Source organism: Notolepis coatsorum, assembly GCF_963971535.1.
Source record: "Notolepis coatsorum genome assembly, chromosome: 5".
In the NCBI taxonomy this organism is placed as follows: Eukaryota; Metazoa; Chordata; class Actinopteri; order Aulopiformes; family Paralepididae; genus Notolepis; species Notolepis coatsorum.
In genome coordinates, this window is record NC_140169.1 from 160,322,083 (window position 1) to 160,348,462 (window position 26,380).

General features: G+C 42.2%; 1 protein-coding gene across 2 annotated transcripts in view; it reads left to right on the forward strand.

The window, feature by feature from the left end:
• The window catches only part of LOC311229294 (serine/threonine-protein kinase tousled-like 1-B), a 127,572-nt gene that overhangs the window by 95,192 nt on the left and 6,000 nt on the right, over window positions 1-26,380 (forward strand). For both annotated transcript variants that reach the window (XM_084315367.1, XM_084315368.1), the window contains 9 exons: window positions 739-849; window positions 7,544-7,680; window positions 12,791-12,979; window positions 18,710-18,776; window positions 21,038-21,135; window positions 22,924-23,005; window positions 23,093-23,184; window positions 25,805-25,894; window positions 25,994-26,163. In XM_084315367.1, the coding sequence (XP_084171493.1) occupies window positions 739-849; window positions 7,544-7,680; window positions 12,791-12,979; window positions 18,710-18,776; window positions 21,038-21,135; window positions 22,924-23,005; window positions 23,093-23,184; window positions 25,805-25,894; window positions 25,994-26,163 (1,036 nt within the window). The remainder of the gene's footprint in view (window positions 1-738; window positions 850-7,543; window positions 7,681-12,790; window positions 12,980-18,709; window positions 18,777-21,037; window positions 21,136-22,923; window positions 23,006-23,092; window positions 23,185-25,804; window positions 25,895-25,993; window positions 26,164-26,380) is intronic.

Genomic DNA, 26,380 nt, shown 5'->3' on the forward strand with positions numbered 1-26,380 from the left:
ATCTGTCTATAAAGTCAGTCTGGGTAGACCCCTCTGTTATTTATCTGTCTATAAAGTCAGTCTGGGTCGCCCTGTTATTTATCTGTCTTGCTAGTCAGAAAACAGGACAAATATTGGATGACTGAGTTCAGACTGAGTTAGGAAATAAGGCCTTTATGTTTTCTACATGGAATAGTCTGCAAGATTTATTTAAAACTCTAATCTGTGTAATCAATCTTTAAAGGCTATAGAAACGGGACTCTATTGATGTTTGTAATTGTTTTAATTTAAATAGGATCCGATCACATGGCTTCCCTGCACTTTTACTGTGAGGCACTTTTGAGCTGATCTGTTTTTAATGAGGGTTACTGTATGAAACTGCTGTACTGCTGCCTCCCACACTTGGCCAGGTCGCTCTCGGAAAAGAGATTTTAATCTCAATGCGTCTAACCTGGTTATAAATATAGGTTAATGAACAAGATCTTGTATGTCAAACGGTGGCATGGCATGAACGCATGGCATGAAATAACGAGATTTCTCGTGGCTGGCACTCAAAGTGGTAACGTTAGCAAGCTAAAGGGCTGCGCTCTGCATAGCTTAATTAACGTGCGACATAACTTACCGGTGTAACGTTAAGTAACTTGTGTTCCGCTGGGGAAAGCATCACCATCACTGAATATACACTTGGTTACAGATTTGGATTCTGATGATCTTTGATCTGCCGATTTCATGTCTCTTTGTTTTCCTTCTGCTCCCCAGGCGAACTGTGACCTCAGGAGACAGATAGACGAACAACAAAAACTACTTGAAAAATACAAGGAACGCTTGAATAAGTGCATCACTATGAGTAAGAAGCTGCTCATAGAGAAGGTACGTGTTTCACGAGTAAGAAGCTGCTCATAGAGAAGGTACGTGTTTCACGAGTAATAAGCTGCTTGCTTATATATATATATTTTTTTTTAATACTTTATACTATACTAAAATACTAGATCTTGTGGCATGTTTTAGTTAAAACATCCCCATTTCATGTAAATTCAGTTGAATTGCAACTGTGCATTCAATATGCATTGCATCCAGAGACCTCGCATATCGGCACGTAACTCGAGAACCGCTGAACCGATTTTGGCAATCGAAAGGCAACAAATAGGGCTTTTATTCGATATATATGTATTGTATTAAAAAATATGCACACTCGAGCCGCTACAGGTCGCCAAAGTGGCGTGTCGCGCCGGTGGGCAAATCGTCCTCCAGAGGGCCCGTATACGGGCCGTTGCGTGGTAAGAGGGTAAAATATCGATAATTTGGTCCCGATTCATCGATTCTTCCAAATGGCATATCGTCTCAGCCTTAGTTTTGCTTATGTACACCTCGACTGTAAGCGAGGGAAACCTCTGTTGCCTTTCGAGGCGAGACAGCACCCCTTAATAGGGAAAAAAAATATTTGAATAGATATCACTATGAAACTTTCCCAGTTTGTTATGTACATATAAACTAAGAAAAAATATATTGCAAGTTTTCTGAATTTTATGTTTATATATGCAAATGAGGCACTTCCCCATTAAATATGTGCATATTTATGGATGCAATCAGGCAAAATTAAGTCAAATAAACAACTAAATGTGTGTTATTGACGTTTTATTGTCACTAGTTTCATAGAAGACATGTTTAGGAAGCAAAATATAACAATCTCAATATCGTCGAAAAAAGGCGATTTTGGGGGTGCTGTCGCCTTAAATAAAGGTTTGAAATGGGTGGCTGGGTAGCGCAGTGGACTAAGTGCTCGCCTACCACCGCAGAGACTCTGGGATCGAATCCAGCTGTCAGCGGTACCTCCGGCTTGGTCAGTCGTCCCTACTAACACAATTGGCAGTGTAGCCGGCGGGGTGTGTATCCTGGTCGTTGTAAACAGCCTACTGGTCGGTCGGGCGCCTGTTCAGCAGGGAAGGGATCTGGGGGAGATAGTGTGAATCTCCCACGCGTTACACTCCCCCAGTGAGACTCCTCGCTGTCAGGTGAAGAGAAGCGGCTGGCTGACTCCACATGTATCTGAGGAAGACATGTGGTAGTCTTCTCCCTCCCCAGGCCGACAGTAGGGGGCAAAAGTGTGCAACTACCAGGAAGGGAATTGGCATAACGACTAAATTGGGATGGGAGAAAAATACGAAAAATAGGGGGAGAAAAAATAGAGTAAAAAAAATAAAGGTTTGAAATGAAATGGAACAAGTTAATAGAATAGAAGTACTTTATTGATCCCGAGGGAAATTCAGCACCACAGATCGCTCACGGTAAACATTTAGGTAGTCAAAAATCACAAATAAGAATAAAAAATACAATCAAGGATATACTTGTACTTGTCTGTACAGTGTCCAGTTACTCTATTGTCATTCCCCATGTCTTACCGTACCGTCTGTTGCATAGTCCTCCTACTGCCATAACATATCGGCTAGTCTCCTATGTCTTACTATTATTGTCTGCTGTATAGTCTTTGTGTCATAACATATCGTCGTGCTTTTTTCTGTATGAGCCCCTGGGAGTGTGCTAGATAAAAATAGATAAAAAGTATAAAATAGAAAAAGTCAAAAGTATGTAAAATAAAGTGTTCAATCAATATACATATATATACAATATACAATACAGAGTAAAAAGAGTAACAGTGAGGTACAATGCAGAAAACAAGCCAGAGTCACGCCGCTCATAAAAAAACCAACCCTGAACCCTACCGTCATAGGCAACTACCGTCCTGTCTCTCTTCTCTCCTTCCTTTCTAAAACACTTGAACGTGCTGTATCCAACCAACTTACTGCTTATCTCTTACAGAATGACCTCCTAGACCCTAATCAGTCAGGCTTCAGGACTGGTCACTCCACAGAGACAGCCCTCATTGCGGTCACAGAGGCACTTCACTTAGCAAAAGCGAAAGGCCTCTCCTCTGTCCTGATTCTCCTAGATCTATCTGCAGCCTTCGACACAGTCAACCACCAGATCCTCCTTGCGGCCCTCGCAGGAATGGGAGTGGCTGGCTCTGCGCTGACATGGCTGTCATCATACCTCAATGACCGCTCCTACCAAGTGTCATGGAGAGGGACCCTGTCGGCCACCCGCCCCCTGCGGACGGGTGTCCCCCAGGGCTCGGTTTTAGGACCCCTTCTCTTCTCCCTCTACACTAAATCACTGGGTAACATTATCACGTCTCATGGCTTCTCCTACCATTGTTATGCCGACGATACTCAACTCTTCCTCTCCTTCCCTCCCTCAGATATCCACGTCTCTGAGCGGATCTCGGCCTGTCTGTCCGACATCTCCGCCTGGATGACGTCCAACCACCTCAAACTGAACCTAAGCAAAACAGAATTGCTCCACCTGCCGGCCAAATCCTCCCCCCTGACCGACCTTTCCATCACAGTCGAGAATGCAGCTGTGACTGCGTCCCCGACCGCCAAGAACCTTGGTGTTGTCCTCGACGACCAGTTGAACTTCTCTGCTCACATCGCAGCGACGACCAGAACCTGCCGATTCCTCCTGAGCAACGTCAGAAGGATCCGCCCCTTCCTGACAAAAGAAGCCACCCAACTCCTCGTCCAATCAACAGTCATCTCCCGCCTCGACTACTGCAATGCACTGCTCGCTGGCCTCCCGGCCACTGCCACTAAGCCTCTTCAACTCATTCAGAACGCAGCAGCCCGCCTGATCTCAAACCTACCGAAGTCGGCCCATGTCACCCCACTTCTTAGGGACCTGCACTGGCTCCCCATTACTGCACGAATCCGCTTCAAGGCCCTCGACCTAGCATACCGTGCGGCAAAGGGAACCGCTCCCGCCTACCTCCGGTCAATGGTCTCTAACTACACACCCTCAAGACCCCTACGCTCTGCATCTTCTGGCCGCCTCAGACCTACTCCTATCCAAGCTCCGGGAGGGTCATCAAAGAGAAGTCGCCTATTCTCAGTCCTTGCCCCACAATGGTGGAATGAACTACCCACCCCAGTTAGGACAGCCGAATCACGTCCAATCTTTCGCCGTCGACTAAAGACGCACTTCTTCAACCATTATCTGAATAAAAAAAAAAAAAACTATATAAAAAAAAAAAAATCTAACCCTAACTAACCGTACTGTCATGCACTTGTCCTAATAAACTAACCTACACTGTAGCACTCAACACTTTGATGAACATTGTTACTCAGCTGATAGAGTTGTGCCCTTCCTGATGGCTTGTCGTACAGAACTTGTAAGTCGCTTTGGATAAAAGCGTCAGCTAAATGACTAAATGTAAATGTAAATGTAAAATGGGATGAGGTACAAACTTGGGGTAAGGGAGCAATGAGGTATGAGTTGTAGTGCAAATCTCTTTACTAATAAATATAAAGTGTCTAAAGTGGGTGTTAAGGTGAGTGTTTATTTAAAGTGAGTGTGTGCGTGTGGATGTGTGTGCTGTGAGTGTAGATGATGGGTTGTTACATAGTGTTATTGTTCGTTGAGCATCCTGATGGCCTGGGGATAGAAGCAGAGCTCCTTCTGAGTCTCTCTGTACTGCCCATAAGACTCCGGTAGCGCTTGCCTGACCGCAGCAGTTCAAAGAGGCTTTGTGTCGTCCAGAGCACATTCTAGGGGTGTAACGGTACACCAAAACCACGGTACTGTACGTTACCTCGGTTTTGAAGTCGAGGTTCGGTACGGGTTTTCGGTACAGTGTGGGGAAAGTTTGGCTTTCCATGTTCCACTCGGGGGTGATGTAGTGTGCAGTAACTAATTGTACTTGTAGGCAGGGGCGTATCTAGACCCAGCACTTCAGTAGGGCACAGAAGGGCACCAAAAACAAACAAAAAAAATTGCCGGTTTTGGCCGGTTTGTGGGCGAAAATGGGTGGATTTTGTAACTATTTTTTTTTTAACTTTATTTCGGTTTTAGGGTTAGGTTAGGGTTATGTTATTTAATTATTTTGGGGAGCCAGCCCCCCAAACTCCTGAAATGCATAGAAATCTATGAAATAAATAAAACAATCTGACATTTATATTAAAAAGAGCTAGCCACCCAAACCCCTAAAATACATAGAAATCTATGCATTTTGGAACAGTTACTATATATATACCGTACTTTTCGCACTATAAGCCGCACCTGACTATAAGCCGCAGCAGCTAAATTCAATGATGTGTACATATATAAGCCGCACTGTACTATAAGCCGCATGTGTTTTAATGTTTAATTACCATATGTAAGGAGTGGAGCCTGCGGCTTAATTTGACTCAACACGGGAAACCTCACCCGGCCCGGACACGGAAAGGATTGACGGATTGATTGCTCTTTCTCGATTCTGTGGGTGGTGGTGCATGGCCGTTCTTATATTGAGCTTTAAGTTCCCACCTCTACAGAGAATGACTCCCACCTCTACAGAGAATGACTCCCATTGGGACACAATACTGTCGGACAAATAACAAGAATTAACTCATTTACAAGTTGTATTAAGTTTAGCAAATAAGGGAACAGATAAATAACATTTCAATGCAGTAAAAAAAGCAATATTTCAATTTTCGGGTTTTGTCCACATATAAGCCGCACCGTTATATAAGCCGCAGGGTCGAAAAATGGGGAAAAAAGCCGCGGCTTATAGTCCGAAAAGTACGGTAGTCAAGAAAGCATTTAGTCATACTTAAAGTTTAAAGTGCTTTACTTGCATTGGACATTGCATTGAACATTGAACATTGAGGAGACATCATTAGAAAGCACAATGTATGTTTCCATAGTTACGCAGATGACACACAATTGTACATCTCCGCTGAACCAAATGATCACACAGCTATAAACTCCATGTCCGCCTGTCTCTTAGCAATAAACAAATGGATGACGAACAACTTCCTAAAATTAAATGAGGGCAAAACTGAAATCCTACTAGTTGGTCCTATAACAAAAAGAGAAATGTTACAGAGCAATATGGGGCAACTTACTCCTTGGATCAAACCAGAAGTTACAAGTAAGTAACCTACACTGGCTTCTGGTAACATTTAGAATTGATTTCAAGGTCCTCCTCCTTATATACAAAGTATAAACATTGCGATCATCTACTACTGGTATATTGAAGGTTCCAAGCCACAGTCTAAAGAAAATCAGGGATGCAGCCTTTGCTAACTATGCACCAATGTTATGGAACACACTACCTATGGACATTAGGGAAGCTAGATCTCTTAATATTTTCAGAAATAAGCTAAAAACATACCTCTTCACCATAGCCTTCTAATACACCCCGCTGTTGATTGTACTGTAGCACTATTTTACTCTGGCCATTCTATTGCATAATTTTACTATCTATTCTACTATTCTATTATTGCACTGTATTATTGGTGTGCAAACCAGTCAACTTACAAAAAAGAGCCTGTTGGAGGATTTCAACAAGATAAATGCAGTGCAAAATATTTCACTATAATATTTCAAAGCGAAGTAAAAAATATTATAATAATTATTTGATCATGTTAAATGATCATTAAAAAAACATTTGTTAAAAAAAAAAAAAAAAAAAAAAAAATTTTAATCAGTGGGGCACAGATGATCATCAGTAGGGCACGTGCCCTACTGATAGTGGTCTAAATACGCCGATGCTTGTAGGTAGGGATGGGTACCTTTCACATTTGAACCGGTACCTGTGAATCGATACCGGTACCCAACGGTACCTTTTTTCTGTACTTTAGTCTCAAGAAATGTAATTTACCTACCTCAGTCGTAAAAAAAAAAATCCAAACTTCAAATAACTACAATTTCGACAGTTTTCGGCTTGTCATTGCTCCGACTGCTTTGTTGTAGGTAAGCATATATTGTGCGTGTGAACGTTGACATGGGTTTCTCACTTGATTCGATACTCGGTAGTACCGACGTGTTTCGGTTCGGTGCCTCAAAAGTACCGAATTCGGTACCCATCCCTACTTGTAGGGCCGTCAACGAATATTCTATATTGAAATTAATAATCGACTTGTAAAAAAAAAAATATTATAATAATAATAATAATAATAATAATAATAATATTAGATTGTGAAAAAAACAGTCGTTAGTTTGGTTAACATACCGTTGTATTTGTTCGGTACACAGCCATTCGTTATGGTGCACACTGAAACGGTTCGCAACGGATATGTGTACCTTTACACCCCTAATGCATTCTAAAATATACAGCCAAAAATACACAGTAATAAGCGGTCAGGTGGCGTAGCGGAGATTGCGCTCGTCACCAATGCAAGAGGCTGCGGTCTCGACTCCCGGAGTCGGCATTGCCCTGCGGCTCGGGCTGATTGCTATACTAACCCGTTTGGCTGGGTTAGGGGGAGGGAAGCCGTGGGTGGGAATCTGGCGTTGTGGACAACGACGCCTACAGGTCAGGTCTGGGCGCTTGCTCAGCGGAGGCAGGACTTGAGGAAGGCAGCGTGACCTCCCACGCGTTACGCTTCACCAATGAGAGCCCTCGCTGCCAGGTGAAAACGGAGACAAAATCGGAGAAAGAGATAATATTTTTTTTATACATAGTCATATACAGTAAAATGTACAGTATAAAATGTCAAAATAATTAACCGGTGTCCTCCTCCTCCAGAGCACGCAGGAGAAGCAGACGTGTCGGGAGAAGAGCATGCAGGACCGCCTGCGGCTGGGCCACTTCACCACCGTGCGCCACGGAGCCACCTTCACGGAGCAGTGGACCGACGGCTACGCCTTCCAGAACCTCGTCAAGTGGGTCCCCCCCCCCCCCCCCCCCTCATGTTCCACGACCATAACCCTTTCACTGCCACACGACAGACGGCTGTCGGTAGTGTGATAGTAAAGGGTTAACCTTCTGTAGCGTGGGGCAGTGAAAGGGTTAACCTGCTTGTTGTGTGGCAGTGAGATAAATAAAATTATGCAAATAATGTACAGAGCTAAAGCAAAGTTGTTACTCCCCGACGGGGTGCAACGTTTTTTTTTTTTTTTTTCAATACATGAAAGAAAATCTGATTTGAGAGACATTTGTAAATTTACTGTTCAAAAAGCTAGGTGTATTTCTATTGTTGGGGTTAACTTGTGGAACAATGCTGATATACAGTTTGTAAAGCTATTTTTGAAAACTACAAAGGTGAATAATACTGTTTTTTTTTTTTTTTTTGCTATTTTCTTTTAGAATACTGTTTTGGAGTCTTCATTTTGTTAAAGGTCCCATGCATTATAAATGGCCTTTGTTACGTACTAGAGGCTGGTCACTCCTGTGTCAACCAGGGCATGTAGGTGAGGGCTGCCAATTAGCCAATTAGTGCTGATTGGTTACCTGCTGGGGAGCTTCAAAGGCAGACCCAGTAACACACATGCACTGTCTGTGCCTAGTGAAAGAGCTGTCAGGTTCTTACAGTCCTTGTCCGTGGGGTTACCAGTACATTAGTTTATAGTTATATTAGTAGTTCCTTGGTTTAGTAGCATTTTTTAGTTAGAGCACAGGGTTTTGGTGTTGATTACACATAAGTTGCGTACCCATGAGCCAGGGTCGTGTTTAGCATTATTTCCTAGCAATTGGGGATTATATCAATGTGGTCTGTGTCGTTAATTATCATAGTGACTCATTAGTCTAGTCTCGAGTTCACGAGATCTTCCCTCACTCAACTAAGCTGTTCTGATTTGACTCGCAATGCGACGTAGCAAGAAGCTGATCCGCAGTAACGCCCCCTCTATGGTTGTAGCGCATAGTGTAACCTAGGGCTGGGCGATAAAACGATAACGATAACTATCGCGATAAATTATTTCCTCGAAATAAACATGAAACGTAGTCGCAAAGTTTCGATATCGATTTTCCAAGCTTGGATATGAGCACACGCACTAACAACCAATCAGTGAAGGAGATGGCCGACAGCGGAAGGAGACCTGGAAGGAGACCCGGAGGTAGGACTCCAGTAGTCAACAAGGCTGGCTAGGATAATTAGCTTGCACGGCGCTATTTTATAATTTACGTGCTGAGTGGGTGTGTGGCGTGAATTCTGAGGCCACGTTTATAGTAGTGTGGGGTATACAGTGGACGTCGTTGCAATGTATTGGGGCGGACCGGAGTATTTTAGGGTCGTATTTAGTACATTGTCATGGAATACACCGCTTGGAAACAACAGGCTGGCTAGGATAATTAGCTTGCACGGCGCTATTTTATAATTTACGTGCCGAGTGGGTGTGTGGCGTGAATTCTGAGGGTAGCGGTTAGAGTAGTGTGGGGTATACGGTGGACGTCGTTGCAATGTATTGGGGCGGAACGGAGTATTTTAGGGTCATATTTAGTACATTGTCATGGAATACACTGCTTGCTCTGGCTAACTGCTAACGTGCGCGGACTGATGACGACAGCAACTCGAGACATTCGCAGCAGCAAAATAGCCCGTCCATCGGCGCCAGGCATAAGAAGTTAATTAAACTTGACAGACATTATATCGACGATAATTATCGATATCGAGTTATATGAAAATAATTTTATAATTTTATCGCGATAACGTTTTTGGCCATATCGCCCAGCCCTAGTGTAACCCGACACTTCCTCAAACGGGTTGAGAGAGAGAGTGAGAGTGAGAGTGAGAGAGTGAGAGAGAGTGAGTGAGAGATAGAGAGTGAGATAGAGAGAGAGAGAGAGAGATGCTTTTGAATACTTCATTAGAAATATAAAACAATGAATTAAATAAAAATTTACAGATGTCTTCCATAGACTCACAGGAATTGTGTAAAGTTGCCCAAATAGTGCAAGGAATAGCAATGCATGTCCCCTTTAAGAATATAGGACAGGCATATATACGCATTATGCTTCAGTCTGTACCTTTTAAGTCACTGTAAAATCAAATATTGTTAAATGATTATGTATATTGATGTCCTCCATGAGCTGCGGGAAAGAGATGTCTGAATTCGGTGTTAAAAGCTTATTGATCCTTTTTGATTAGATTAGAATTAAATGTATTGCTGTCATCGTCATACAGCACGAGTATAGTACAACCAAAATAAGTTTGGCATCCAACCAGAGTGCAAATGTAACAGTAAAGTGCAACAGTAATATACAATGTACAGGTGATTTAAACTGGGTATAAGATATATAAATGAGTACTACTGAGTAATTGTGCTAATCAGATGTATGTACAGAGTTGTAGTATTAATATGAACAGTGATGCAGGTATAAAGACACTATGGTAGTAAGTCATACTGGCCAGCAGCGTAACTAGTAATAGTAGGTAAGGGATTTATGCAGGTGAACACCAGGAAAGCGGCAGGCCCAGATGGTATAACAGGACGCATACTTAAGTCCTGTGCCAACCAGCTAGCCCCGGTGTTCACCGCCATATTTAATCAATCCCTGGCGGAGTCAGTGGTCCCTGCCTGCTTCAAGATGTCTACCATCATCCCTGTACCGAAGAAACCCTCCCCAACATGTCTCAATGACTACAGACCGGTGGCACTCACCTCTGTGGTCATGAAATGTTTCGAGAGGCTGGTCAAGGACCACATTTGTGCCTCCCTCCCCAGTGATATGGACCCTATGCAATTTGCATACAGGACAAACAGGTCCACTGACGACGCGGTCTCCCAGGTACTGCACAGCACCCTCTCTCACCTTGACCGTCAGAAGGGGGGCTATGTGAGACTGTTGTTCATTGACTACAGCTCAGCGTTCAACACCATAGTCCCCACCAGACTGGTGGACAAGCTGATCGAGCTGGGTCTGAGCTCCGCCCTGAGCGCCTGGGTACTGGACTTTCTGAGTGAAAGACCCCAGGCGGTCAGGGTGGTGGGTCAGACCTCCAACACCATCACCCTGAGCATCGGGTCCCCCCAGGGCTGTGTTCTGAGCCCCCTGCTGTACTCACTCTACACACACGATTTTGTGGCCAAGTTCAGCTCCAACTCCATAGTGAAGTTTGCAGACGACACAGTGGTGGTGGGGCTGATCTCGGACAACGACGAGAAGGCCTACCGGGAGGAGGTTGAGGTACTGGAACGCTGGTGCCAGGACAACAGCCTGCTCCTGAACATTGGTAAAACCAAGGAGCTGATCGTGGATTATAGGAGAGGACAGCAGGAGACACACACACCACTGATGATAAACGGGGCTACCATGGACAGGGTGAGCAGCTTTAAGTACCTGGGGGTCCACATCTCAGAGGATCTGACATGGTCAACACACATAGACACAGTCGTAAAAAAGGCGAAGCAGCGCCTCTACCACCTGAGACAGTTAAGGAAGTTCAGAGTATCGGGGAAGATACTCCAGTCCTTCTACTCCGGAGCTGTAGAGAGCATCTCGACTGGAAACATCACTGCCTGGTATGGAAACAGCACGGCACAAAACAAGAAGGCCCTACAGAGAGTGGTGCGCTCAGCCGAGCGTACCACGGGTATTGCACTACCCCCCCTGCAGGTTCTATACAACAAGAGGTGCAAATCCAGAGCCTGCAGAATAATGAAAGACCCCCACCACCCCAATAACAGCCTGTTCCAGCTGCTGAGGTCAGGCAGACACCTGCGAACCCCAGCTACTAGGACAGAGAGGCTTAGGCTCAGCTTCTTCCCCCAGGCCATCAGAGCCTTGAACAATGAACACAGAGTGCCACAGAACACTGTTCTATCCACACACAAGCACACATGAGCACACACACGACACGCACGCTGTGCACGCTCACACACTAGCAGCCACTTTAACACTTTAACATGAGCAGACACAAACTCATGCCGCACACGCCCACACTTATGGCCAAAAAGGAAAGGTCACTTTAAATTAGTATAACAACAGTAACAGTGTATTGCACTACCTAAGCTATCTAGCATGTCCTATATGCCCTGTAAATAACTATGTACAGATACCGAGATGTCCCACCATGTTACCTGTTACCTGTTATTGCACAATGTTGTTTTTTTATTGAATTCTATTACATGTTGTACCACTGTATTGCACATCGTTGCGGGCAAGACCACCCGCATTTCATTGTATACTTGTATGCCGTGACAAATAAAACTCTTGACTTGACTTGACTTGACTTGACTTGTACAGATATAGATATAGTATCTAAGCATTATATGCAGGTATGTACAGACGGATGTGGATATATATATATATATATATTATATATATACAGCATTATTGTTTTGTTTGAACAAAGTAAAGTTTTTGTCTTGATGATCTGTTTGATTCATTGATTGATTTTTATTGTGGAGTAAAAGACAGCATACAAGGGATAAAAACATGAGAGTGCAAGTACTTATTTCCATCATGGTCCCTGATTTTGGACATGGACAGACATCATAAAACATAGAGCATCATAATAAAACATAATAAAACAGAGCATCATAATAAAACATAATAAAACATGGATCATAATAAAAAACAGAGCATCATAATAAAACATATAGCAACCCCATAAAACACTCCCTACCCTCTCCTTCCTAGACGTGGCTATTCTATACTTCACTGGCTAGCCATTTCTTTGTGGCACGTCTAAAGCTTCCCCCCTCTTCGATGTTTTTCAGGGCCACTGGAAGCTTGTTCCACTCCAGTGCTGCAGAATATAAAAAAGTATTTGTGCCCATTAGTGAGTTGAATTTTGGCAGAATAAAATCCATACTGCTCCTTCTAGTGGAATATGAATGATTGTCACGGAATCGATTAAAGTAATTGGATAGATATTTCGGACCTGTATTTTGAACTATCTTGTGTGTGAGACCTCATTTGATGTGAATGACCCTTTTATTGACCCGAAGCCAGTTTTTGTTATTGTTTCAAGGCATTTCTTGAGGGTCACGTCGTGGAGAAAATGGTATTAATTTCGTCCGACACATTACAAATGTTTTTCATTCGCAGGCAGCAAGAGTGGATAAACCAACAGAGGGAGGAGATCGAGAGACAGCGGAAGCTCCTGGCCAAGAGGAAACCGCCGTCCTCGAGCAGCTCCCAAGCACCGACCACAAACTCTGAGCCAAAGCAACGCAAGACCAAGGCCGTGAACGGGGCGGAGAACGACCCCTTTCTGAAGCCCAGCCTACCTCAGCTGTGAGTTAAAAACAACACTAACAATATAAGAATAACAGCCGCTCTTCAGGCGAAAGATGTTGACTTTACAATTACAGTAATCTTTTTTTGTATTTAATTTTTTTATTATTTTTTAAACAAACACATAAACAAACATGACAACACACAATAAGATATACAACAAGCATTAGTTGACAGTGCACATCCAATGAAATCACATTTTAGTTAATTCTTATATAGGATATACCCTTAATACCTGTTATCTAAAAACCTACACACATATGCTCCAGCTCGTACCCCCCCCTCCCGGACCCCCCATTGGATAATCCATCCATTTTCCCTCGCTCCTAACCAGACATTACCATTATATGCTAGCTTTTATTTTCTCCACCACTTCTAACCACAATGTCATTTTGGATTCATTGAGACCCAAAATTCTTGCTGTAGATATTTCTTGATAGATCACATCGAGATATGTAATAATCCAGACCTTTCGGCACATTTTTTCCGGTTGGAACCATCGTGATGCCATCAGCTTTTTAGCCACTGTGATACCCGATAAAACCAATCTCTTTAGCTGTGGATGTACTGCACACTCAAACATCATTCAGCAGTAATACAGAGGGGTGTACAGGTATATTCCAAGTTAAGAGATTTGATAATTGCTGGGTCACCTCTTTCCAGAATATCTTAACTGGTGGGCAGTCCCAGTACATGTGCATAAATGTCCCCTCATCCCCATTTGTACATAAAGAGCATTTGGAGTCTTGTATAAGACCCATTTTTTTTCAGTCTTATAGGAGACAAGTATGTCCTGTGAATATAGTTAAGATTGATTTGTTGATGATCCGGGTTCCTTGATGTGAGTCGAACATTTGCCCAGGCTTCTTGCCAATCAAAATCACTTTCCAGGTCTGGTATATCCCTCCTCCAGACGGAGTCTAGGTGGAGGGTTTCATATGAGGACGTTAGTAATTGATGATAAAAATCTGAAACAAAACCTCTTGATGTCTCTCTTTCATAGAAGAATTTGTGGTATCTGTGGTGTTCAATTGGTTTCGTTAATGGAACACCTTGAGTCTTCAAACATAACAATAACTAAGTAAAAAAGATGTGTGGACTTGGTGAGATTACATTTTTTTTGTATTTCTTCATAACTACAGAAACCCTGTTTGTTAAAAACATCCCCTAATGAGTGTATGCCTTGCTTTTCCCATATAGGGAATCTTATAGGTCGTTTTCCAATCAAGAGTGCATTGTTATTGAATAAGGGAGTATGATTGTGCCATTTATGTGGGTTAGGATATTTTTTTTGTGTTTCATGCCATATCCGGATCGCATGAGTAATTATGGGGCCAAATTTCCATTCGCAATGCTTGATTGATAGTTTAGTGTATGCTATGTCCTTCAGTCTATGTGGGGCTACTATGTTTTCTTTTCATTTTCTCCAGGATACTAATGCTTGGGGATCAAACCATGTTGTCAATGGTCTTAATGTGTACGCCTTAAAATAGTGGAAAAAATCTGGAAATGCCATGCCACCGTCTGCTTTATTTCTCTGTGCGGTGGATCTTTTTATACGTGGTGGTTTGTTATTCCAAATAAATTTGTATGTGGAGGAGTGTAATTTTTTCCAGTAACCCTCTGGAGGGGGTAACGGTAGCATTGAGCTGAAGAAGTTGATTCTAGGTAGTACGTCCATCTTAACTATTGATATCCGTGCCTGTACTGAGTTTTTAAGTTTTGCCCACCTATCAAGGTCGTCTTTGATTTTGTTTTGGATTTTTGTGTAATTGTGCTTCACTGTTTGTCTTATGGTGGGGAATATTTCCACTCCCAAACATCTAAAATGTTTTACCATAGGTATCTCTCCTGGGAGGGTTATATCTTTTTTTGCAGGGGCGTTAAGTGGAAGGAAAGCCGACTTCGGCCAATTTATCTTGAATCCCGATAAATCTCCAAAGTTCTCAATCAACTTGAGCAGATGAGGCAGTGTGGTGTTGGGGTTTTGCATGAACAGTATTACGTCGTCCGCATATAAACTAATTTTATGTTGTGTGCCCTTGATTACAATTGGTTCTATGAATTGGGATTGTCTTATATATTGTGCTAAAGGTTCTAATGATAGATCGAATAGTCCGGGACTAAGAGGGCAACCCTGTCTAGCTGAGCGTGATACCGGAAAGATTCCGGAGGTGATTATACCTGTTGTAATCATGGCCGATGGGTCTTTGTATACTACTTTAATCATATCAATGAAACCTTTACCTAACCCCATCTTCTCTAATACTGCCCATAAATACGACCATTCCAGCCTGTCAAAAGCTTTCATTGCATCCAGGGACAGCATCGCCTTAGGTATGGTGTCGTCCTTGTCGGCATCTAGTACGTGCAGTATTCGTCTTATGTTATCAGTGATCAGGCGGCCTCTTATGAAGCCAATTACAGTAATCTGTGTTGATATAATCAGTGGGAGCGGTTGGACGTCGCCGTGGCAACGTGAAATAAACACGACGTGACGAGCGGGTGGGACAACGTAGCTTTTATCCTGCAGCAGGGTTAAGGTGGATTATAGTTTTTATCCTGCAACAGGGTTAAAGTGGATTATAGTTTTTATCCTGCAACAGGGTTAATGTGGATTATAGCTTTTTATCCTGCAACAGGGTTCAAGTGGATTATGTCTTTGATCTTGCAACAGAGTTAAAGTGGATTATACCTTTTATCCTGCAACAGAGTTAAAGTGGATTATACCTTTTATCCTGCAACAGAGTTAAAGTGGATTATACCTTTTATTCTGCAACAGAGTTAAAGTAGATTATACCTTTTATCCTGCAACAGAGTTTAAGTGGATTATGTCTTTTATCCTGCAACAGAGTTAAAGTGGATTATACCTTTTATCCTGCAACAGAGTTAAAGTGGATTATATCTATTTATCCTGCATCAGGGTTAAGGTGGATTGTCTTTTATCCTGCAACAGGGTTAAGGTGGACGTGCTTATAGCCTGACATGCAAAGATAAGAAATGGCTTGTACAGTTTCATCCAAACAGCCACACGCCTGGTTTACATTTATATTTATCTATGTAAATATCAAAAGCTGAGGCTTTTATCCAAAGCAACGTACAAGTTGTGTACAACAAGTCAGCAGGAAGGGTAGCCCCTTTCGTGACTTTCTGTTTGCAAGCCTGGGGCTTTTGTGACCGCAGTCACTTATTTTCTCATCGCGATCACCCAGCAAAGAAACAACCAAGCGTGATCGCGGGGCTCGGAGTGTGTCAAAAACATATCAGATCTGAATTTCAAAGATACCCAGCGTACAATATGGGTTTAACACAGCTTCACGATGGGGTCTGGAAGCTCGGAGTTGCTGATAAACATTTTAAATCATTTTCATAAAACGAGTGTACTCACAGAGCAAACCTTGGCAAAATGGCTGGTGCGTCCAGCGATCACTGCGCTCCCTATCGGTCCCTGTTGGTCATTACAACAATACACAGGAGACGCGCTCAGCAGATTCTACCCTGTAATGGCCTATAGGTAATGACCAACAGGGACCGATAGGGAGCGCAGTGATTGCTGGCGCACCGGGCATGCGACAAAAGAAGTTGCAGAAGGAGAAGACGCCATCTTGCTGCCAGAGTTCGCTGTGAGTACCACTTGTGTTTCCTAACAATGTTTTAAACTGTTTATCAGCAACTCCGAGCTTCCAGACCCCATCGTGAAGCTGTGTTAAACCCATATTGTATGCTGGGTATCTTTGAAATTCAGATCTGATATGTTTTTGACACACTCCGAGCCCCGCGATCACGCTTGGTTGTTTCTTTGCTGGGTGATCGCGATGAGAAAATAAGTGACTGCGGTCACAAAAGCCCCAGGCTTGCAAACCGAAAGTCACGAAAGGGGCTACAGGAAGGGTACAACCCTTCATTCATTTGCTTAGATTTTTAGTACACTTGATCTCAAGAAGGTGCTGAATGAGCTCAGTGGCAATTGTTCACGTCTGGTCAATGACATTATATATATATTCTCCTTTGGTTCATTACAATTTACTCGAGCATAGTAACAGACACAATATTTCTGACACTGGGAATTAGGGGTGTAAAGGTACACGTATCCGTACCGAACCGTTTCAGTGCGTACCGTACTGAACGGCTGTGTAGTGTACCGAACAAATGCAACGGTATGTTAACCACTAACGACTGCCCACCGGGGGCTGTTTTTTTCACAATCTAATATTATTATTATTATAATTTTTTTTATTATAAGCCGATTATTCATTTCAATATAGAATATTCGTTGACAGCCCTACAAGTACAATTAGTTACTGCACACTACATCACCCCTGAGTGGAACATGGAAAGCCAAACTTTACAGCCAAACTGTACCGAAAACTCGTACCGAACCTTGACTTCAAAACCGAGGTACGTACCGTACCGTGGTTTTTGTGTACCGTTACACCCCTACTGGGAATACATTCCCTGAGATCCATAGATGTCCCTAGATACCGAGAACATGCAAACTTGTAGAAGTGGAGCAATCTTCCATTTACTTGGGTATGTAGCAGAGTGGCCTATTGGCACTGCCCCTTTTAGATAGGCAGGCTAATTGCCATATAGGACTCAGCTGAGTTGATTGTGGTGAGTGAAGCAGAGCAAGTGGAGCAGAGCAGTAGAGAGGAGTGAAGAGAGGGCAAAGGGTGAACAAGGAGCAAGTGGGAAATACGGAGATGAAAACACGAGTTAAGAAGGCAAAGAGCAAGTGGATTTGGAGGAAACTCATGTATCCTGTGTGGCACAACATGGCCGATCAGAGACCTCTGTATCACCTGTAAAGAGAGACACCAGTGCTGGACTCATGTATCCTGTGGTACAACATGGCCGATCAGAGACCTCTGTATCACCCGTAAAGAGAGGACACCAGTGCTGGCAAGTTAACTTCTTCACTGAACTGTCTCTTCAAACCCCCAACTATCCCGGACTTGACCACCTTGTTTTAAATTACTCACGATCTCCAGTGTCCCTGTTCTCCCAGCTTCCCCTACAAATCTCCAAGCTCTCCTCAGCCACCACTTCAGCCTACCCAGCATGCTACCACACACACACTCACTCACTCACTCACTGAGCACACACAATTTTGGACTGTTGGTTTTGTTTTACTTATTGCCATCTTTGCACTTGTGTTTTATGCATCTGGTTTGCACTTGTGTTTTATGTGTTATTGAATACAATATATATAATTTCACTAACTACTGTTTGCCCGCCTCTTATTCAAATCTTATCACAAGCTTATACTTATTTTTTTGTGGCGGTTACTAGAGTTAACCGGTATTGGACGGTACGCTTTATTTAGCTTATTTCTTTTGTTGAACGGTTTAGCCTGCCTGGCGCCCAAAGCACAATTATACATTTTTAAATATTCTATTATATGGGGCTGACCACCGCTACAACTTTTTAAGCAAAACGGTTAACCTTTTCACTGCGACAACTCACAGAAGGTTAACCCTTTCACTGCCACACAACAGCCGGTTATCCCTTTACTACCGTCGACCGTCGGTTGTGTGATAGTAAAGGGTTAACCTTCTGTCGTGTGGCAGTGAAAGGGTTAAGAGGTTAAGTAAACTGAAACATGGAGGAACGTGACCCGTTTGACCGATGTTTCTTATTTATTTACTACGTGTCTCCTCTTCTCTAAAGGTTGACCGATGTTTCTTATTTATTTACTCCATGTCTCCTCTCCTCTCCTCTTCTCTAAAGGTTGACTCTAGCTGAGTACCACGAGCAGGAAGAGATCTTCAAACTGCGACTCGGTCATCTCAAGAAGGTGAGTCAATAAATCAGGGTTCGCACAAGGTCCTTGAAGTGCTTAAAGTGCTTGATTTTTGTTTAAAAAAAAGTCGAGGCCTGGAATTCCTTGAAAACAGCAAATTCTTTTTAACAAGATGCTTAAAGGGGAACTATCTTATAAATGGCCTTTTTGAGTGTTTAGCATCGTTTCCTAGCTATGTGAACTTATATTAATATGATCTATGTCTCAAAATTCTCATATTGGCGCATTCTTCCAATTCTCCTCTCACAATATTCACCCTCACTGAACTGAGTCATTTGAAAATGTGCCCTATATGTGATGTCATATAGTCACTGCTGCATGTTAATGTTCAGGGGGGCCGGCCCGGCGCAGTGGTTTAGGAGCCCAGGCTCAAAACAGCTCGAGATCTTGAGGTAGAAAAATGCTGTTTTTGAGGACTTGATTAGAAATACAAAACAATGAATAAAAAAAATATATATATTACAGAGGTGTTCCATAGACTCACAGGAATTGTGTAAAAGTGCCCAAATAGTGAAAGAAATAGTAAAATAGTTCCCCTTTAACACATTCGGGGCCCGTCTAATCCCACTCTGAGGCCAGCTTTTCATTACAAGTTTTCACTGTTGTTGTTTGTAGAGCTAAATCTATATTTTATATTATTGCTATGTGTCCATTGTCAATTGACAGTATAAACCTTCCCTTCAATATGCCATAAAGAATTTATTTTTCATCAATACATTCCCGTTTTATAGCGTCGTGAATATGAACTATATACCACAATGGTCTTTGGTAATTCCTGCAAAGCTAGTTATAGGGCGCTAAGCTAATAACGTTAAATCGATTGCCGTTTCGGCCCTACACAGGCTAGAGTTAAAAATCTAAATGCATATGATCGGTATCATGTTCCACCATGAATGCATGAAAGGGGGGGGGGGGCGGGGAAGTCGTTTCTGATTATTGATTACCAATAACGGCATTCGTTATTGCAACATACGCTGACCGGGTGGATGGCTATGAGAACAAGGCCCGATCAGACTGATATTGACGCCAAATCGCTCTTACCTGTGGCCGGTTGGATTCCAAAAAGAATTTCCCAGTTATTTGATCACCATCTGGTAGATCGATATGTCCATTGGCTGATGCTATATTCCTTTACTGCATACTGAATTCGACGTCGCAAAAAGTATTCCAGGCGATCCGGTAAAGCCCTTGCTTCAGGCTAACAGAAAAGCTAACCCAGAGCAGAAAAAAAGTGACACCCGGTCTGCAACAGGGGAAACTGCATTCTCGAGACAGCGCCAATACCAGGATCTGGCCGGTACTGTACTTTCGGAGTCCCGATATGCCATTTCCAGCCAAAATACAGCTCTGTGACATTGAGTAGGATATTAAAATGGAATAAAAGCAAAACCGAGTTCACCACGTGTATATATACGTGGTTGGCCTTCAAAGGATGGCGCCCAATCACATCAGTCCTTGAAATTCAAATCAACCATTCGCATTGAAAGTGTTGTTCATCCATGATAAAAATAATTCTGAATCAAGAAATATAATTTTTTATCTAAAGTGTAACTAATTTTCGGAAATTGGTTTTAAGCCATAACTATTGGATCCGATTTTCTTTTCAATAAAAAACAGCATTTAAAAGTGAATTGTATCCCTTTTAAATGCCCTTTTAAAAATGGAAAAGAGTGCTTAGAAAAGTACTTGAAAGTCCTTGAATTTCATTTTGCAATGTCTGTGGGAACCCTGCTGAATACATATAGAACCTGGCAGGATGAGCCAGCAGCTGCTTTACTCCCAGGCGGCGACTCGTCGTACATCAGTCTGATGCACACAACGCACATCCTCTTCCGTCATCTCCACAAGATGAACCCACGCTGTGCCTTGTTCTCGGGACCAATAGAACACAAGTACTTTATTAATCCTGAGGGAAATTCAGTACCACAGAGATATACATTCTAAAATATGTATATAAATTCTGAAATATACAGTCCGACAATATACAGTCTAGTGTAAATGTCCCAAGAAGATGTACCTATAGCTAAAGCATGGAACAAACTTATAGTTGGCTTATTGTTGTTTTTTCTAGACGAACGGGCATCATCAGACACAGCCCTCGACGGACTCTCTACCAAGTCAACCGTTAATATTTAATACATAACTAGTCGGCCGAGTAGCGGTGGGTTTTGATGAGCTCCCTCTCCGCATAGCCAGTGCTCTGATGTTCCCCTCGTGTGTGCGTCTCTGTGTTTGTGCACCTGAATCATTCATAGGAAGAAGCGGAGATCCAGGCGGAGCTGGAGCGGCTGGAGAGAGTGCGCAACCTTCACATTCGGGAGCTGAAGAGAATAAATAACGAAGACAGTTCGCAGTGAGTCTTGATCAATCTCAGTGACCGCCGCTTCGGCGAGGTCGGGTCAGGATGCTACTCTACAGGATACTACCTTCAGAGAGACCTTCGTTAGGGCTGCCCCCCCCCCCCCCCCCCCCCCCCGCCCTCTTCTTAGTTGATTGATTCAATTTGGTCTTAGAAGAATTTATTACCGGTAGTAATTTCTTTGCAACGATTTAGTCTTAGAAGAATTTATTAGTCATTTGTTGGGGTCAATTTGGTCTTAGAAGAATTTATTAGTTTATTTTTAAGCTGAATATAGTCGTTAAAAAAAATTAAAAATAAAAACTATCATCACATCTCTGGTAAACACTTGGATTTAAAGAGTTCTGCATGATCACGCATGGGAAATAATTTTACAAATGTTTTTACATTTTTACATCACAATATATCTCAATGTTTCTAGCATTGCAATATATCCGATCATGACCCGTGTCGTGATATGAATTATTTTGCCAGATTCTTGCAGACCAAAGTCCTATGACTATTGGTAGAAGTAAGATGTTCTTTTTTCAACGACGGCCCTAATGAAGATTACAAGTCGAGCTTTGCTCCAATCTTAATGTGAAGCAGCTAAAATAATAATAATCACATTCTGACGGTGAGCCAGTGTCATTTTAAGATGCGATAAGATATTCCTGCAATTTGGGCGTCATAGCAGCAGGGGGAGGGGTGGTACAGGTATGGGCAGGGTAATGGTAGAAAGACATACATATAGGCAAAAAAATAAACGGTGTAAACAATAGAATGAATATAATTGTTTTTTTAAACATTTTCCCTATCGGTTATATTATACGTTACAATAAATATAGGCAATAGCGGATTTGTATCTGAATATGTAAACGTAAACTGTATACACAAGGTACCCTAACTGGCATGATATACATCATACAGTACGTTGTAGTCCGTGCAGGTTTTTGTGGTTAAGACGCACTCTTTCCTCACTGATGGTGCCGTTCTGACAGGGAGCCCGTGTAAGTTCCTCCACTGATGGTGCATTGGAATAACGAGGCCCGTCTTCAAGATTTAAAATAGATTTGTAGTCATTTCTTGTAGGGCTGGGCGATATGGCCAAAATGATATTGCGATAACGATATCGATAACAGTATCATATCACTCGACAAAAAAAGTATACAAAAAATAATAATAATACAACAGATGTATGTTTATTTTGCAGCAATTCTTTGTTGTTGCCGCCATCTTTAGTGTTACAGCCTCTCACACTCCAGTTCTCAGGCTGCAGCTGGTTTGAAAGCTAAAGTAAACCAGCTTCTCTGCTGGCTGTGGCTCCAGGGGAGTTGGAACAGTTCTGGCTCTGCTAGTTTCTTTTCTATCTTTTGGCACTTTTTTGGTGGACAAACCACCACACATGTGCACCGTGACTCGTGACTGGAGACTAGCTCTGCTAGCACACATAGCCTACTGTGTACAGACTGTTTCAAACTGTATTTTAAATTAGAAAGCAAACAAAATAAATGGACAAGAGAAAAATAAATCTCAATTTGGTCAGTATTGTCATTTGGACAAGCAAAGCCATTACTTTAAGTTGCAGGCAAGAAAGACAAGTCTGGTTTTAAAACTGCCCTGTTGCAGGTCACAAAAAGAATTTTTTTTTCTCGATTTTTCTTCTTCTTCTTCCCGATATCGATTATTAAAAATTGCGATAATTATTGTTATCGTTATATCGCCCAGCCCTAATTTCTCGCACCATCTGTTGTCTATTCTCCTGTGTTTTTTTTTACCTGTATGTTCGTTTTGCTTCCAAAGATTCAAAGATCACCCAACGCTGAATGAGAGGTATTTGCTCTTATACCTCCTGGGGAGAGGAGGCTTTAGTGAAGTTTACAAGGTAAATAAACGAATAAACGAATAACCAATACTGTATTTTAATATGGATTTTTCGAGAATGATTTATGTTTTGATTTGTTGTTTGCAGGCATTCGACTTGATGGAGCAACGGTACGCCGCTGTGAAGATCCACCAACTCAACAAGAACTGGAGGGAGGAGAAGAAGGAGAACTATCACAAGTACGTTTGTCCATCTTAAACCCCGCCCTCTGTTCTCCATCCTCCAATCACAGCTGTTGCACTGTCAGAGGGAAGCAACCGTTGCGATTGTGGAGGATCAAGAAAAGGGGACGGGTTTGAGATTCGCCAGTTACCGTAGTTATTATTGCCTATTAATTATCTAATGTTAGCTTATTAGAAAAAACTGATGTATATATATATTTTGTGTGTATATATAACACATTTTTCTGTTGGGGACATGATTAATAGTTAATAATCAAGTTGTGGTGTGTGTGTGTGTGTGTTAAAGAGGCACTGTACAATTGGCCAGTCTGTGATGCACGCTAAAGAATCTGATAAGCTTCCACGTCAATTATGTGCTTTTTGCCTTTTTATGGGTATTTTTTTCGTATCGTAGATAAAATTTCTTGCAATATATGGATTATGGCAGATATCGTGTATCGTGATAATTATCGCGGGCCGAACGGGTTCCAGTATCGTGAGTTGCTGGTATCGCCCCACACCTAGTCTCATCACACTGATGCACCTTTTTAATATTCTGGGTTTCAAGCTCCTTGTCTTTCTGCTCCATAAGGCTGTGGTTATCCAGTCAGCACGGCCCACAGCACACCGACACTCTGCCTTTCCCCGGGTTGCTAATAGGAGGGGGAAGGAAATCTCAATACACTTAACCCTTTCACTGACACACGACAGAAGGTTAACCCTTTACTATCACACAACAGACGGTCGCCGCTGGTGTGTGGCAGTGAAAGGGTTAACCTTCTGTGAATATTGTCGCAGTGAAAGGGTTAACCTTTTTGGCAACACTGTATTGATTCTCAAAAGCACAATCTGTTGTGCTGAATAGGTTAAAGAGCGTGTCAGTGTTTATACCTCCCCGCCTGCTAGGTTGCACTATATTATAATCTTGCATCGTCAGCAATTCAGCCTCTCAACCACAAATGACATAAACAATGTAGCGGCCACCATTTTTACCACCAACGGTCTCGAATGTTGTCATAATAAAATCACATTGTATCATAATCTTCATAGCGTTGCACTGTATTGACTCTTGACCCGTGTGTCATCATTCTCATTGAATCGTGACTCCTGTTTCTTTATGAATCGTTTCACCAGAGTCTTGCCAAAATACACAACCGTAGTTGCTGCTGATGGTGTTACCTTGCCCCTCATCTTTTAGATTCAAACCCTAGTTCAGGGGTGGCCAACTCGCGGCTCTTTGCCCGTCAATGTGCGGCTCCTCCATCCATTGATAAAAAAAAAATTATAATTTTTTGAATACTTTTATTTTTATATAAATGTCATTCATTCCCTAAGAACGTAGAATAAACATTTACGGAGTTTTAAATTTTTTATTTTAAATGGTCCATTTGCATGTTCTTGGTATCTGATTCTAGGGACATCTATGGATCTCAGGGAATGTATTCCCAGTGTCAGAAATATTTGAGTAAATTGTAATGAACCAAAGGAGAATATCAATTATATATATATTTTTTTTTTATTATTATATATATTTTTTTGTATCTTTGACTGTGAATAACGCCATGCAAAAATTTACCAGACCTGAATAATCTAAGCAACTGAATAAAGGGAAGATTATTAAACAGAAGGTTTTGTAGATACAGTACTGAATTCTTCCATTCCGGACACATGCAATTTGAAATATGATTATAGAATATCAGGCCTATAAATTACCTTATTATAGCCAAGTCGCACATCTATGGATCGGGCCAAATATCCCATTTCCAATGGCAGAGTTCAATCTGGATTTAGTATCACAAGGCGTGATTCACAAACCATGAATGAAATCTACTACGGTTACTTTTTTATAATGTAGATTTCTCCATCATTTTTCATCAGATTACAACGCCGTTTATTGCTAGACGTTCACAGAAAGGTAGAGAAACTAACTGTTCTGTGTTATGGCAATAACATTCAGGTTTGTGGGAGATTATCCTGAAAAATAAGAGAAATAAAAAGGTTAATCCAGAAGTCGGATGATTGACAGGGGCTGGCGTGAGCTGGGTAGGGTAGTTTTTTTTCAATGCCCTGAGATTCTATAATCTTATATTTCACTAATAACAGTTAAAATCATTGGTAAACAAACGTAATTGCTTAAAATATACACTTTGACTGCCGTTTTGACAGGTTTAGGGTCTTTTCTCTTGGCTACATTTGAAAAGAAAACGCAACATTAATTCATACATTCTGTAGAGATGGATTTATGGCGTGATGTAATTTGCACTCCAGTACCGGACCGCTCGGGCTTAAGAGGTTAATAACCCTGTGAGGCCCAAATAAAAAAGACATTAGCAACTTCAGAGGGTGGGACCTATAAACACATGAAGGGTGCCGTGACAGGAAAAAGGTTGAGAAACGCTGGTATATGGTGTGGCTCTTTGTGGTACCACAGTAATTTTGTTGGCTCTTAGTCTCTGACTGGTTGGCCAGTAGGTAGATTCAATGTGATAAATGTATATATACAGCACTATTGCTACCATACAGAGCTATATGGGTAGACTAGTATGGGGTAGATGGTTTCGACTACAGTACCTTCTCGGGCGTCTTGCTTTCTGCTCGTTATCTCCTGCTGGTTGTCATGTTGCTCCCCTCCCCGCAGACACGCCTGTCGGGAGTACAGAATACACAAGCAGCTGGACCATCCCCGCATCGTCAAACTCTACGACTACTTCTCACTGGACACGGACACGTTAGTCCTCCTCACGTCCTCCTTCAAGCATCTCCACCTCAGTTATATATACCGCTATGAAGGAAGACCGTCTTGTCATTTATCATTTATGCCCCTCAGGTTTTGCACAGTCTTGGAGTACTGCAAGGGCAACGACTTGGACTTCTACCTGAAGCAGCACAAGCTGATGTCCGAGAAGGAGGCCCGCTCGATCGTCATGCAGATAGTGAACGCACTGAGATATCTGAATGAAATCAAACCCCCCATCATCCATTATGACCTCAAGCCAGGTAAACCAGGTTAGGGTTATATCCAGGTAAACCAGGTTAGGGTTATATCCAGGTAAACCAGGTTAGGGTTATATCCAGGTAAACCAGGTTAGGGTTATATCCAGGTAAACCAGGAATGATCCGTAAATGTGTTGATCAAAGACGAATTAGGCTTTCTTTTGTTTTCTGGTAATGACTTATTCAGCTTTGTTGTCTGGTAATGGTTTATTCTGCCTTG